General features: G+C 35.8%; 1 protein-coding gene across 1 annotated transcript; it reads left to right on the top strand.

The window, feature by feature from the left end:
• The first annotated feature begins 641 nt into the window (after positions 1–641).
• Positions 642–13,600, top strand: LOC144974380 (solute carrier family 35 member E3-like). The gene is made up of 6 exons (XM_078917216.1): positions 642–1,323; positions 3,526–3,636; positions 4,666–4,824; positions 5,897–5,979; positions 8,405–8,517; positions 9,883–13,600. Exons 1-6 carry the CDS (start codon positions 934–936, stop codon positions 9,957–9,959), a joined length of 933 nt encoding a protein of 310 aa, XP_078773342.1. The 5' UTR covers positions 642–933; the 3' UTR covers positions 9,960–13,600.
• Positions 13,601–14,304: the final 704 nt, after the last annotated feature.

The following is a 14,304-nucleotide window of genomic DNA, read 5'->3' as shown; positions in this document are numbered from 1 at the left end:
GTAGTCTAGTGGTATGACACTCGCTTTCGGATCGGAAGGTCCTGGGTTCGAGCCTCGCTCGGCGCATAGTTGAGCCCTGGAAAAGGCTATTTACTCACATTCTCTCATCGTATTCAGTTGTAAAATGAGTACCTGGCCGTTGACATCGTTGTCTCTGTCGGGAAAGAAAGAAAAATTGTAATATCGCCTAGCAGGCGTTATGTCACGTCCTACTCGTACATGTTCTGTTGCTGTTGACCAGGGACACATTGAAAAGTGCTTTGAGCACGTTTAGTGGATGTTGCTCTATATAAAAGCTCAAGTTTTTTTTTTTTTTGGTTCTTTGCAAGTAATCAAATTCTTGATATTATGGGAGGTCTGAATTTAACCATAGTTTCACCTTGTTTGACCTCTATTATGAATGTGACCTCCGAAAGGTCAGATCCAAGTTTCAATCGGATAAAGATGTTATTTTTTTGTCTGCTTATTTGGCTTATAAATAACGTTAAACTTTTACAAGAATCCGAAATAACAATGTGTACCTAGGACCCTACTAAATATTTGTCTTTCATTTAGTTCAAGAATAACATTGAATTCAAAATAGAGAGAGCCGTTGCTCGTCTTATTCATCAATCTGCTTCACTCTGTGAAAATCATAAAATGACAACATCCGGTGTTCATCCGGTAGAAGTTGGTAACGTCTTGGCTTCTGAAGAAACTGACATCGTAATTAATACAATCTTTGATTCCACTTAAAAACCCATTGTGATTCTTTGATGTGGTGTTCGTTTATACAGAAAGGATTTTCAAGGCTTTTTCTTTAAGTGATTAGACCATTTAGAAATGAAATCTGAGGAAGTTGAAGGCGAATGGTGACGTTTGAGTTTGAATTTGATTGATTGCCATACTTCATCAATCAAGATCTCCATCAAACTTAATTAAACTGAAGTGAAAATGGATTCATCAGTAAAAGAGAGACGTGTAGTGACTGGGGCTTTGGCAAATATAATAAGTTCCATCATAATTGTCCTGTTGAACAAATGGATCTATACACACTACAGTTTTCCTAACATCACATTGACTTGTATCCACTTTGTTGTTACTTCCATTGGGCTTGTTATTTGCAAGCACGCCAACATTTTTCAGACGAAAAATTTACCTTTTACTCAGATGTTGCCACTTGCTTTATCGTTTTGTGGATTTGTAGTTTTCACTAATCTCTCCTTGGAGTCAAATACAGTTGGAACATATCAATTGATAAAGACTATGACAACACCTTGTATCATTTTCATCCAAACCTATTTTTATGGTCGTACATTTTCACGAAATGTCATTTTAACATTGGTAAGTTTACAATCTCTTCTTCTTGATCTTAGATATAGCTATGACATAGAGAGGTGGGCCTTTGGCCTACCAACCTCCGCTGCACGTCCAACTCGCCTTGAGCATGCATTCACGTAAAATATAAAGATTTTTTTTTTAAACCTACCTCTGTTTCAAAAACTAGCATCTTTCAACTTTCTAAGAAACATTTTGATTTTTCAGAACTTTAGTTCGTTAAAAAATACCGGCCAATCTGACCCGTTGAGTCGAATGAAAACGAAATTTTGTTGTTTACACGGTTCAAAGGAAATGCCGTAAATAAGCCTTCATGGACTTCCTGTGTTGTTTTTACAGTGTCACGTGACCGTTTTGAGAAATTTGTCGTCTGCTACAAATAATTAGACCGGTAGGGGGTAGATATTTTCGTTGGAGCAGAGAAAAAGTGAGTATTATTTCTTGGACTTGTAGAGAGGCCTAGGGTCCACCAGCAGTCAAGTTTATTGAATAAAAGAAAAAAGGCCTTTTTACTGCACTAATGCACCAAATTGCATACCTATCTATGGACACTTTGTTCCGTATCTTTTTCCCAATAAACTTTTTTAAAAACCTGGGGCCAGGGTTGCTAGTCTGGCCTCCTGGTGGCCAAATTTGAGAAATTTGGCCTTTTCCCAAGCCATTTGGCCTCCCAAAATTTGGTTTGGCCACTTGGCCTCCTGTAACCAACTTTTTGGCTTCCTCTGACTTTCCCTGTTATATCGTTTTACTCTGGTACCGGTAAAACTTATTTTATTTGGCAATCTAAATATCTAAATGCAACACGTGCTAACGCCACAGATTGCATTTGCTAATGCTTCTATATATACGAATTTTCCTTATCCTATCTAAATTGTTTAACAAATCTAAAGAGTTTTCGCGAGGCTAAGGTGGGTTTGGTGGTATTTGGGCTCCTGCCGAGGAATCTGGCCTCTTGCTATAGCTAGTTTGGTCTCTTACTCAAAAATGATCTGGCAACCCTGCCTGGCTAGGCGGTACCTTGATAACAGAAACGATACCCACACGATTTCGCGAGGAATTAATCATGAAAACAATTAGGATATAATTTCAACACAACTTTTGAAATTCATCAAGGATTGTCCATTACCGAATCTTTTTTGATAGAAAACAAATGCATCTTCAAATCTAAACTGCTTTTGACGGTAAGCAGTAAGTTTTTTATTTATTTTTCGGTCCAAACGAATGATTTATCCTGGTATAGAAGCTAAGTATTGGTAACACCGGCGCAGCTCTCTATATGTTTTTTTAAAGCATAATGATTGGGTTTCATTTTTAATTCATCCTGACCATGCTCCAACTCTTCTAGAGTATTCTATTCAGAATTTAATCTTTTCATTTTGGAAGTGTCATGGATTGTGATTGAGTGATTGAGTCCTTCTGTTCACAGTTGATGGTTCATCAATGTTCACAGAGTCAAATAAGAACTCTTTAGGTGCATGCGTTGATTTTAATCTAGCCTCAATTTGCACACATTTCTTTCCCAGATATCCAATCTCATTCGTTACTTTCTTCTAATCATTCATTTGTTGTCATTCATTGTGGATAGGTCTGAATTACATTCCTCTGCAATTGTTTTTAATGTTTATAATTCTTTTCAGGAATTTGAAGACGAGCTAAAATAATCAACAACAATCACTGTTGTTTTTGGATTCAAACTTCAGATTCAGTGGAAAAAACAAAGAGAAGAATTAAAGGGCAAATCCCTGCCCATTATAAATATGCCTGATAAAAAAAAGTAGGATATCCTTTGTTTTAAAGGAATGCTTGCACCACATCGTCATAATAACAATTCACCTAAAAAAATATTTGTGGAGGTGATAGTAAACAGTTGATGATTTCCCAACTGACATGGCCAATGATAAAAAGAGGAAATGAGAGTAGTGCATATTTTCCAGACCTGGCAGTTCATATTTTATCAGGAAATTACCTAAATTTCCTGTTCTCATTCCTTCTAGTTTCGAGCTATTTTCCCTGATATTGGTAGTATTTTATTATTCCAGAAAAATTATTATCATCGTCATCACTACTTCCACCATCACCGCCATTATAGTTATCACATCTTCATTTAAATCCCCAAAATTCGTCTCTGAAAAAAATAATGAAATGTTTTGTTTTGTTTTGTTTCAATGTGACATTTTTTACCAGTTGTTCTTTTTTTTTCTTCCACAGGTTCCAATTACAATTGGGGTGTGTTTAAATTCTTGGTATGATGTGAAATTCAATTTTACAGGAATTTTTTACGCAACTGTAGGCGTTTTTATTACTTCTTTATATCAAGTGGTAAGTTATTTTTTGTTTTGATTTTTTTAAGAGGTTTGAGGGGGGGGGGGGGATGTTTTTGGGGGGTTTTTTGTGCCATTAGTTTTCATAGAAGAATGTTTTGAAATAGTAGTCGAAAAAGAATAAGTGTTTATGTGTCTTACAACTGAAAAGTTCAAGGCTTAGTTGTTTGTGCCATTGTCTAAACAGGTAATGTCAGAATCATAACCAATTGTGAAAGCTCTGAATGTAACATGAAATTACTCTCTTGTCTAATTTTTCAATAAATTGTGCCACATTTATTTCATAACTAGCATATTGACTATTTATGAAGGCAAATTGACTAAACTGGCAGTTATGGCCTAAATTTTTTTTTTTTAATTGATCAATTAGATTTTATGCAAAACACTTGAAGATACCACAATCTTCGCTCCAAACTCTATTGACAATAGCAGTTACGCCATATATAAAAATAGCACACATGATGTTCAAAAAAAGCTTGCTGAAGGAACTGTGATATGTAATTGTGCGGCTATGTGGTATAGTGGTGTGACACTCGCTTTCGGATCGGAACGTCCTGGGTTCGAGCCTCGCTCGGTGCATAGTTGAGTCCTTGGAAAAGGCTCTTTACTCACATTCTCTCACTGTACTCAGGTGTAAAATGAGTACCTGGCCGTTGACAGCGTTGTCTCTGTCAGAAAATAATTGTAATATCGCCTAACTGGCATTATCTTTTTCGTTCTACATGTTACGAGTTGCTGTTGGTCAGGGACCCCTTGTAAAGCGCTTTGAGCACATTTAGTCGATATTGCGCTATATAAAAGCTCAATTTTTTCTTGTTTTGTAATCATATTATTTCAAACAGGATGTTATGAAGAAGATATCTCTATAGTAAGCATAGGAGGTACTCTTTATTACTGGATATTTTAAATATTGGAATTGCGAGTTGGTTTTTCTTCTTGTGCCCCTTTTCGTCCTTTCTTTTCATATTTTACCCCCAAAAAAAAGTATTTTAATGGAAACTCTCCCATTCTTGTTATTCATTCTCAGTGGGTAGGAGAGAAGCAGCACGAGCTCCAGGTGAATTCCATGCAGCTGCTTTATTACCAAGCCCCGTTGTCAGCATTCCTTCTCATCTTCATCATCCCATTCTTTGAGCCTCTCGATGCCTTCCACGGAGTATTTTACAGCTGGCCCTTTGAAGCCATGGTATTGTCATTTGTATCATATTTGTGACCTATCCTCTCAAAAGGATATTAGGTCAGGGGGGGCCTGATGTTTAAATTAGAATTTTAAGCTTACTTTATAAAATTTGAGCCACCATAATTGCCTTTATAGAGGAGACAAAATTTTGTTTCTTCAACTTCAAACATAAGAAAAATAAGGGGGATGAAAAACGAATACACTTTCTAATTTGATAATTTTGACGTTATACCTATTTCTCTTCATCTGACTCATTTGGACATAGTACCAGATCAACTCAGTGAGTCACATTTGATTGTATTTTGCTATGTATTATAACCATAATATAATCATGTCTTTTAGTGTTGAACGGTATTGAATTGGAACTTTCAAAACTATCAGTGACTCAGAGAAATATGACCTCATAAGTGATTGAATGGTTTACAGGTGATTTAGACATTTAAGTGTAATATTGTATTCATATCCTGTCATATAGAATTTAAAATGTTAATTATAAGTATACGTTTGAAGCAAGGCTTTGTATAGTTTTCAAAATTTATTCTACAAGTTTTAACTGTTTGTGATCCAAGTTATAATTTGTTTTCTTTCTGATTATAATTTGATTTAATATCATCTATCTAGGTGTGTTTGCGTTTTAATGTTTGATATGGAACGAGACTACATATTTAGGTGATAGTAATAGATGTTTTATTTAATGAAGTATGGAACTTCTTGCAGTTTAGAGAGAGATTGGTCTACAGATAGAGTCATGAAAAAAAAATTGGAGGATCTTGAAAAAAAATGCAAGATTTGACTGGGGACTCTGCTAGTAATATGTATAAGAATGTTCATTTAAAAATAATATGAATTAAATGAATGAAATTGTTTCATATGACTTGCTCGTGGTAAATTATACATACATGGAAGTAAACAGCATGACAAAATATTCTGAAAGTTAATTCTGCATAAGATATCTTATATATGTTTTTATTTTTTCTCCTGTATCATTTTCTCTGTTATCATACAAAGAACTCCCTGAAGTAAATGAGAATATATACGAGTGAATTTTAATTTTAAAAAATATTTTTTTCCATTTCAGACTGCAGTATTCTTTTCAGCGTGTATTGCATTCAGTGTTAATTTAACAATCTTTTGGATTATTGGAAACACATCACCAGTGACGTATCCTTTTCCAAAAAGAATAAAAAAGTTTATTGTGACACACTTTTATTCAATGTGTTAACCCTACTTGATCAAAAGTGTCTATGTCTGTATATGTTGATTATTTATTTTACTAACATTTTGAAAAAAAGAAACAAAAAAAAACACCCTTCCTTTTGTCATGTCCTGTTCTTAAAATTGTCTTTAGGAGGATCTACTTCAAGGGAAGAGTTGGATAATCCAGTCATTAGCCTTAGTGGCAAAGTGATCGCTCTAGGTCACACAAAGAGCAGGGAATCAAACTCTTGTCTTCGGAGTATGATGTTTAGCCCATACTGCTGTTCCTCGAGTTCATGGTACATTCTCGTATCCAGAATTATTTTTTTTCATTTGTACACTAAGGTTGGAATAAAGGTGTGATGAAATAGTCCATATTAAGTTTATAATGTTAAAAAAAACATAACAAAGGGAGTCTGGCTATTTTTCTGACTCGCCTCTTCCTCTAACAGTGAGTGAATGGAATCTGTTAGATCAGGTGAAAAGTGTATTGTGATAGAATTGCAACCTCTCGAAAGGTTTGCAATCAATGCTGCTGTCTGTTTAACACTTCAGAAATTGGGGTAAACTTTTGACAAGTTGGGCTTACTCATTCCTCCCAGGCCTGCTGACCCTTGAGGCGATGCAAGGGATCTCCTGTCAGTTGCTATTCTTGAGGGACCTCGAGGGACAGGCATGGGTGCCAGTTTTCCGGTTCATGCTGGAATTCCGGTTTCGCGATATCTCAAAGTCAAATACCTCCGGTTTCAGTGTTTTTGAGAAATTTTTCCAAAATGTTGAGGGAGTACCTCTGGTACTCTCTGTCTCTCTCTGTTCTTTGGCTCCCCTAGAGAGAGACAAATGCACTGTGAGTATTTCACTATGTAAATAAGTTGGTTTTAAAATCAAATTAATTTCCTCATTGTGTCAATATGTTTGCTGTGTAGTCATTTAATAATGGTATAAAAATGGTGATGAAATAAGAGTAAAGTTTAGGCCGCATTTTCAGAAGGAACATTTTCAGGTTTGGCAATGTGTCGAGATTTTAGTTTCAGGTTTCAGCACTTCTTCCTGCTGGCACCCATGGGGACAGGTCTCACTGCTTTAGGTCTCTTTCTATGGTTTGGTCTCCTTGGGGCGGTCTCGCTTTCTCGTTCCTCTTTCCTTGGAGTGTCCATTACAAAGCCTTCCTTGTCAGTTTTTCATCAGGTCTACGACAGACATGTCCCAACTATTGCCATCTTCTGCTTTTAATGAGATTCACCATAGATTCCACCTCCACTCTAGCTCTCAGATCCTCATTTGGGATTGTATTTGGCTGGGAGATCTTGAAGATTTTTCGTAAACAGCAGCGTGAGGCAGCGTAGCTCAGCGGTACGGTCTTTGCTTCGTACCCGAAAGGTACCGAGTTCGATCACCTGCTGCTGCGCTGTGTGGCCTTGAGCAAGTCGCCTCACCCTAGCTCAGTTTGCGGCACTCCACTGCGGCTGACGCCTGGATTATTTCAGTCTTCCCTTGGAATAGACCCTAGAGATAAATTTCCCATATTGGATGAATAAAGGGAATTTTATTTTATTTTTAACATTTGTTTTGAATGCCTCAGGTTTCTGGATGATATTTTCTGTGATCTTTCAACACTCTGATCCAAAGAGCAAAATGCTCAGGACATCACTCTTTATAATCTTAATTTTAGGACTGGAATACAATCCTGTTGATTTCCAAACTTGTTTAATGCCTGGTTTGCCTTACTTTTCTGGTTTTGATCTCTTCTTACAGTCAACATCTGTTGTCAGTTTGCTGCCCATGTAAGTAAATTCTTGAATATCTTCCAGAGCATTTCCATCGATGAGCACTGGATCATTGTTTGAGGTATTGATACTCATGATATGAGTCTTCTTATTATTTACTTTTGGTCCAATTGAACTTGTTGCCATGGGTAAACTTTCACTCCTCTGACATGTATCCTGAAATCTGTGGGAGAGTAGTCCAATGTCATCCGCATCGTCTAAATCCTCAAGTGTTGATGTAAGACCCCACTGTATTCCTCGTGGGTGCAAGATTTCCAACTTTTTAAAATAAATTTTAATTTATTTCCGGCATCCTGATCACCTCGACATAATCCCATTTTGAGGCAATAGATTGCATTTCAAAATAAGTTTCAGGCTTTTTGAATTTGTTAGAAATGGATTTCAGGCTTTTTTTAGGCCTAACCTAATTGTCTCCATGATTCCTCGTTAATGTCCTTTGGTTGAGTTTCCCATCAGCCAATGGCCAAAGAAAAGAAAATGGATGAGGAGAGTTGGACTTTATGCCTTTGAGAAATTAGTTTGTTGTTTTGTTTGGGTTTTTTTTTTTTATTATTTAAATTTGTTTAAGTTATGAACATTTCACCTTAACCAGTTAAATCTAGATATAACATGATTGGCCATTTAAAATTCTGCATGACCCTCCTAGGAGGATATTTGTTGTTTAGAGACCCGGTCCAGTCTTTACAGTTGGTAGGAATCATTACAACTGTTGGAGGTAGGAATTTGAATAAGATAGTGGCTTTGTCATTATTGTTAGGTCGTCTTCCTTTAAAATATACAGAATAAGATGATATGATTACACTTTAATAATTTTTGGGGGTTTTTAAAAAAATGATCGATATGTATATTTGATTTGTTTGGTTGTGTTCATTGCTGCAGATATCGTGTATGCATGTCTAAAAGGGACTTTTAAATTCATTTGCTTGAAAAGATCGTTCCCGTTTAGTTAGCACATACAAGATCTTGGAGACAATATCAATAAGAAGCTGTTACTTAAATACATTTAATATCTCTTTTTGTGACCGTATGTATAATTATTTCTTTGACGATGATATAAAGACATTGGTAATGTATCATTATATCAGAGCTCCACAGTACTACAGTTCACTCCGGATAATCACAATCCGGTTAATTGCAACTTTCTGTTAATCGCAACGTTTCCCAAGAAACGGAATTAATTCTATATAAAAGTCACCGGTTAATCGCAACAAATTTGCGACCTCAAAAGGAGGCAAATTCAAGGAATCATTCAAACAAAATCTCATGATTAGATTTCATCATGGGGTGAAATCATGACACGTTGAAGAATTGAGAGCGCTACAGTAGTGTGTCACCACTCTATTAGAGACAAAAGAGGGCAGGGCTTTGCAGTACGGGTTTGTGCGGTCATATGTGACCATTAGGTATGAGGCGAGTGGGCTTGGCATGGTTTAGCCATCAGGTAGACGATGACAGTTGTGAGGAGAGACAGAGCGATGATATCCTTTGTTTTGTGATTGACAACTGTGCATTGTGACCAACGGGTTTGGTGAGAGCTTATTGCCTCTTATCACAGCTAATCTCTTGGACTCTTACAAATGTTGAGAACAAAATCTGAAAGTGAATCCAATCTTAAGATGTCGGCTTGCCTCAAATCTGATTTTGCTTGTCAAAATCTATACAGGGCTGCCATATATTTTTTATTCCAATCAAATTACTCAGTCTGTGGTGGAATTAGAACAATGTTTACAACAACTGGTTTGAGTTTACCATCTATAATGTGTAAAATGTTGCAATAGTGGACAGGAAACTCAACATCGGTTAATCGCAACATTTTCGCTGATCCTAAGGTGTTGCGACTATCCAGAGTGGACTGTATTATCTCAAAACAGCTTACAATATAGCACAGTCTAGTACATTTAACAAAAATAATTCAACAAAATTTTTTTTTTAAGTACAGAAAACTTAAGATTTGAATTAGAGAGGAATTGGTATTTGTTTTTGACCTTGTACTTGTAGGGTTTTCACCCAAGATTTATTTTCCCTTTATGATTGTTATTTGCTTTTTAAAAGACATTGCTATTCATTGTTTTGTTTTCAGGTGTTTTAGCCTATACTCACATCAAACGGGAAGAGATGAAAAAAAGCAGCAATTTGCCCTTGAACATGAAAGGATAAACAGTGTGGAGAATAGGATCAAAGATGGGGCGAGAGAAAGAGAAGAATTTTACCACATAGACATTAATTGTTGTTGATTAAAAAAAAAAATATTTTTTTTGATATGTATATAAATATTTCGTTGGTGCCTACCTTATCACAATCAAGAACGTTGGACGTGATAGAATCGGATTTCATTGAACAGTCAGGTCACACTGGCCATGTTGCTCATTGAATTTCAAAGTGGGAATTTCCTGGATGCTATTTTTATATTTATTGCTAAAATGTGGTTAAGAAATGAAAATGTATCTATTTTCTATTGACTGGTCAACCCTAGTTCTGTACTTTGGGATATTTATGTACAACAAGCCCTGTTCTGTGGCTCTACAATATTGAATTTCCCCCAAGTGTTTCAGATTCCTCAAAAGCCATGACTGTTAAGTAAGAATTATTGATATTGTTTACGTAAATGTAAATTAGTTTTTGAGTTCCTTGTGCGAGATGTTTGCCATAAGTATAATTAGCTTCTCTATAGGTCCATTCTGTTTATGGTTTGGTGTAGCTTCTCTGTAATCCCATTCTGTTTATGGTTTGGTGTAGCTTCTCTGTAATCCCATTCTGTTTATGGTTTGGTGTAGCTTCTCTGTAATCCCATTCTGTTTATGGTTTGGTGTAGCTTCTCTGTAATCCCATTTTGTTTATGGTTTGGTGTAGCTTCTCTGTAATCCCATTTTGTTTATGGTTTGGTGTAGCTTCTCTGTAATCCCATTCTGTTTATGGTTTGGTGTAGCTTCTCTGTAATCCCATTCTGTTTATGGTTTGGTGTAGCTTCTCTGTAATCCCATTTTGTTTATGGTTTGGTGTAGCTTCTCTGTAATCCCATTCCGTTTATGGTTTGGTGTAGCTTCTCTGTAATCCCATTTTGTTTATGGTTTGGTGTAGCTTCTCTGTAATCCCATTTTGTTTATGGTTTGGTGTAGCTTCTCTGTAATCCCATTTTGTTTATGGTTTGGTGTAGCTTCTCTGTAATCCCATTCTGTTTATGGTTTGGTGTAGCTTCTCTGTAATCCCATTCTGTTTATGGTTTGGTGTAGCTTCTCTGTAATCCCATTTTGTTAATGGTATGGTGTAAATTAGCTTTTCTGTCTGTTTATAGTATAGTTGGGTGTTGATTTGCTATGTGGTCTTATGGTATGACACTCGCTTTTGGATCAGAAGGTCCTGGGTCTGAGTCTCACTCGGCGCATAGTTGAGACCTGGGAAAAGGCTCTTTACTCACATTCTTTCACCGTACTCAGGTGTAAGATGAATACACAGTGCAGTAATTGGAATATAGGATAAATTGTTTTTATGAGAATGACCGGGATGTATTTTATCCACAGGGCAGGAAGTGGAATATAAGAGACAAATTGCTCCTATGAGTGATGAGTACAATTTTAACCCACAGTGCAGGAATTGACATATTAAGGATGAATCGCTCTTTTGAGTAATGAGTACATTTGTTACCCACGGTGCAGGAATTGGAAAGTAAAGGATAAATTAATCTTATGAATGCAGGAATCGGGGCTGTTTACGGGAATAGGGTGGTTATAGAAAAGCTTCTATTCCCAAGGGGAGTTACAGTTACAGTTACAGTACATCAGAGGGCGTTGATTTGCAATGAAATTTTCAACTTAAATGAGGGTCCTGTCCCAAGCCTCCCTATTTTTAAATACTCTTTCTCACACATTGTTCATGCAGAAACTGGGATCACCATTTCTACCTGTTTAAAAGACAAAAAAAAAAAGCTGGCATATTGTTACTGACATAACGTTTTGTGGTTTTATTTGTTTTTAATGGGGTTTGTTTTTTTTTTGTGTTTTTTTTTTCAATACATATAAATTGTTTTCTTAATTTCTCATTCCTTTGTTAATAACTTGATTTTATATCCTAAACAATTGAAATGTAGAATCTAACAAAACAAAACAAAGCCAGGGCTTACTACTATGTAGTTAGTCCTTTTCTTTTTCATTTATTTAAAATTGAAAAGCAGAAATAATGGATATTGTTTGATCTTCACATCTCCATCTGATTAGATTCGAAATTTTGGGGACTTTTTTTTTTTAGGAGTAAAATTTATTGTTTGGTTTTCACACAACTCAGAGCTCTAGATTTAAATTCAAGCCTCCTTTCACCAAGTTCTCCGGTCAAAATGAAAGAAGGTAGCCTGTCATTCACAGTGCTGATGGTTTTCCTCAGATCCGCGGAAATCCGAGATTTTTGTGTCAGGGGAGGAATTTCCTCCTTTTAAAAATGACATTTTCCGCAATTAAAATTTTGGCTTTGAGATATTTGATGTGCAGTGGAACAAAGTGGTGCAGCTTCCCCACTATCCAGAAGATAGCTAGAGTAGTTTATCGTCTCAATGGCTCTAAAAGTGGGGGTTGGTGAAATAAACATGTGGCATAAAGAAAACCATTCATAATTTTACTCCTTTTTCCTTGTTTATCACCATTAGCACTGATTCTATTCTAATAGTTGTGCATGTTTTTTTTAAGTGAGCTAGGGTAAGCCCCTCACTGTTGAATTTGATCATCCAAATATATTTCTATGTGGAAATACCGGACGAATAGTTGTGTGAGGATTACAGTTGCCAAGAATAGGGTCTCTTGTAAGCGCAAGTGGTGGAGCAGGGGGGGGAGGGGGACAGAAAGAGAGAGAGAGATTTATCAAGGATTAAGAGAAAAGAGCTAACTTTTTAACATTTCAAATATTGATCGGGACAATACTTAACCACATTTTAATTATAATTAATTATGCATACGTATTACTCAACACATGGAATCTGTTGGGGATTACGTTTTTAATACAATTGACACAACCATACGATAGACTTAGCAGGTTACGTAATGGTCACACAAGTATATACTAGTGTTGAGTTTACTCTATAATTAAAACTCACATTCTGAAATAGTATATAGCAATTATAGCAAATATACTTAAAGCAATCATGGAATATAGGGAATGAGATTAGTGGAAGAGTAGCGTCCCTTGATTGGACGTCACTGGGGAGAAGTTATTTGTAAACAAACCAACTACAAGTCAAGCCCTCCAAATACAAAATGTATTATTCATATTTCTGTACAAAAATGCATATCATAATCAACGTCATGCATTTTTGTACAGAAATCTGAATAATAAATTTTGTATTTGAGCGCTTGGCTTGTAGTTGGTTTGTTTACAAATAACTTCTCCTCCGGTGACGTCCAATCAAGGGACGCTTATCTCATTCCCTATAGAACTATATACTTGAAGAAGGTGAGAAAACTAAAATGTTGTGACCAAGCTTATGTTTTGTGGGTAACTAGAGCCAAAGTTCAAACATTTCAATGTATTCATGTGCCCTTTGTGTGATAAGGTTGTCTTCATTGTAATTTGGGTTGTTTTTTCTTGTTTTTTTTTTTTTTGTTTTTTTTTTTACTTTGCTCTCTTCCATTTCATGTTAATTTTTGCTTTAACTTTGATAAAGTTGATGTTACGGAGACCTGAGATATTCTGCATTATCGAAAGGCTTTTAAAGTGTTACTTCGACTATATATTACATAGCGGCCAACTGTCCTGATAAAATCGGGACTGTCTCGGTTTGGCAATATGGAGAAAATTTACAAAGAAGAAAAAAAAAATGGACTGTTTATATTTTATAATATGGAAATGACCTTTTCTTGTCCCAGGATTATGCTCTTTTGATTGGCAAATTAAAACAAGGAACAAACAAAGCCCTAATTCTAGAGTATAGTACATGACAGTCTATACATACTACTGTTTTGGGTCATGACACTATTGTGTGTATGGTTGTCTCTGTTTTAGCTCTTTGAAAAGATGGCTTTTATGATTTTTGTTTTATTTGACCTCTTCTTGTTAAATTTTTTTTTTTTAATTTGTAATGTTCTGAATTAACCTTGGCTCAGGCATATTTCTTTTTTAAGTGAAAGGAAATGAACATACAGTCAAACCTGTCTATAACGACCACCCAAGATCAACGGCCAAAGTGGTCGTTATAGACAGGTAGTTGTGTTATATGATTTGATGCATTGCCTCAACGCAGTACATATTATGTCAGGACTGTGTAGATGCTGAAAATTGAGTTTGTGATCAAATACATGGAATTTTGAATTAACTTTTGATATCTTATAAAGAGAATCAATATAATTCTTAATTCTTAAACAGGCGAAAACTAAAACTTCTCATTTCTTGTAATTTTTAATTTCAAATCTATTTTCAATATCTGGTTTCTGGGTGGGGTTCTTGGCCTCCCATAGTGGGCACGGAGGCACTCACTTTGTCTTCTATCTTTCTACATCTGTTTTCCAACTTGCTTTCTATCTTT

This window comes from Berghia stephanieae, chromosome 6 (assembly GCF_034508935.2).
Source record: "Berghia stephanieae isolate SIO BIC M18660-M18661 chromosome 6, UCSD_Bste_1.3, whole genome shotgun sequence".
Taxonomy (NCBI): domain Eukaryota; kingdom Metazoa; phylum Mollusca; class Gastropoda; order Nudibranchia; family Aeolidiidae; genus Berghia; species Berghia stephanieae.
This window is presented reverse-complemented; position numbering and strand designations above follow the sequence as displayed.

Coding starts and splice junctions, on each gene's coding strand:
- LOC144974380 (XM_078917216.1), top strand. CDS start 934: ATGGATTCATCAGTAAAAGAGAGACGTGTAGTGACTGGGGCTTTGGCA. Junction 1,324..3,525: donor GAAATGTCATTTTAACATTG/GTAAGTTTACAA, acceptor TTTCTTCCACAG/GTTCCAATTACAATTGGGGT. Junction 4,825..5,896: donor GCTGGCCCTTTGAAGCCATG/GTATTGTCATTT, acceptor TTTCCATTTCAG/ACTGCAGTATTCTTTTCAGC.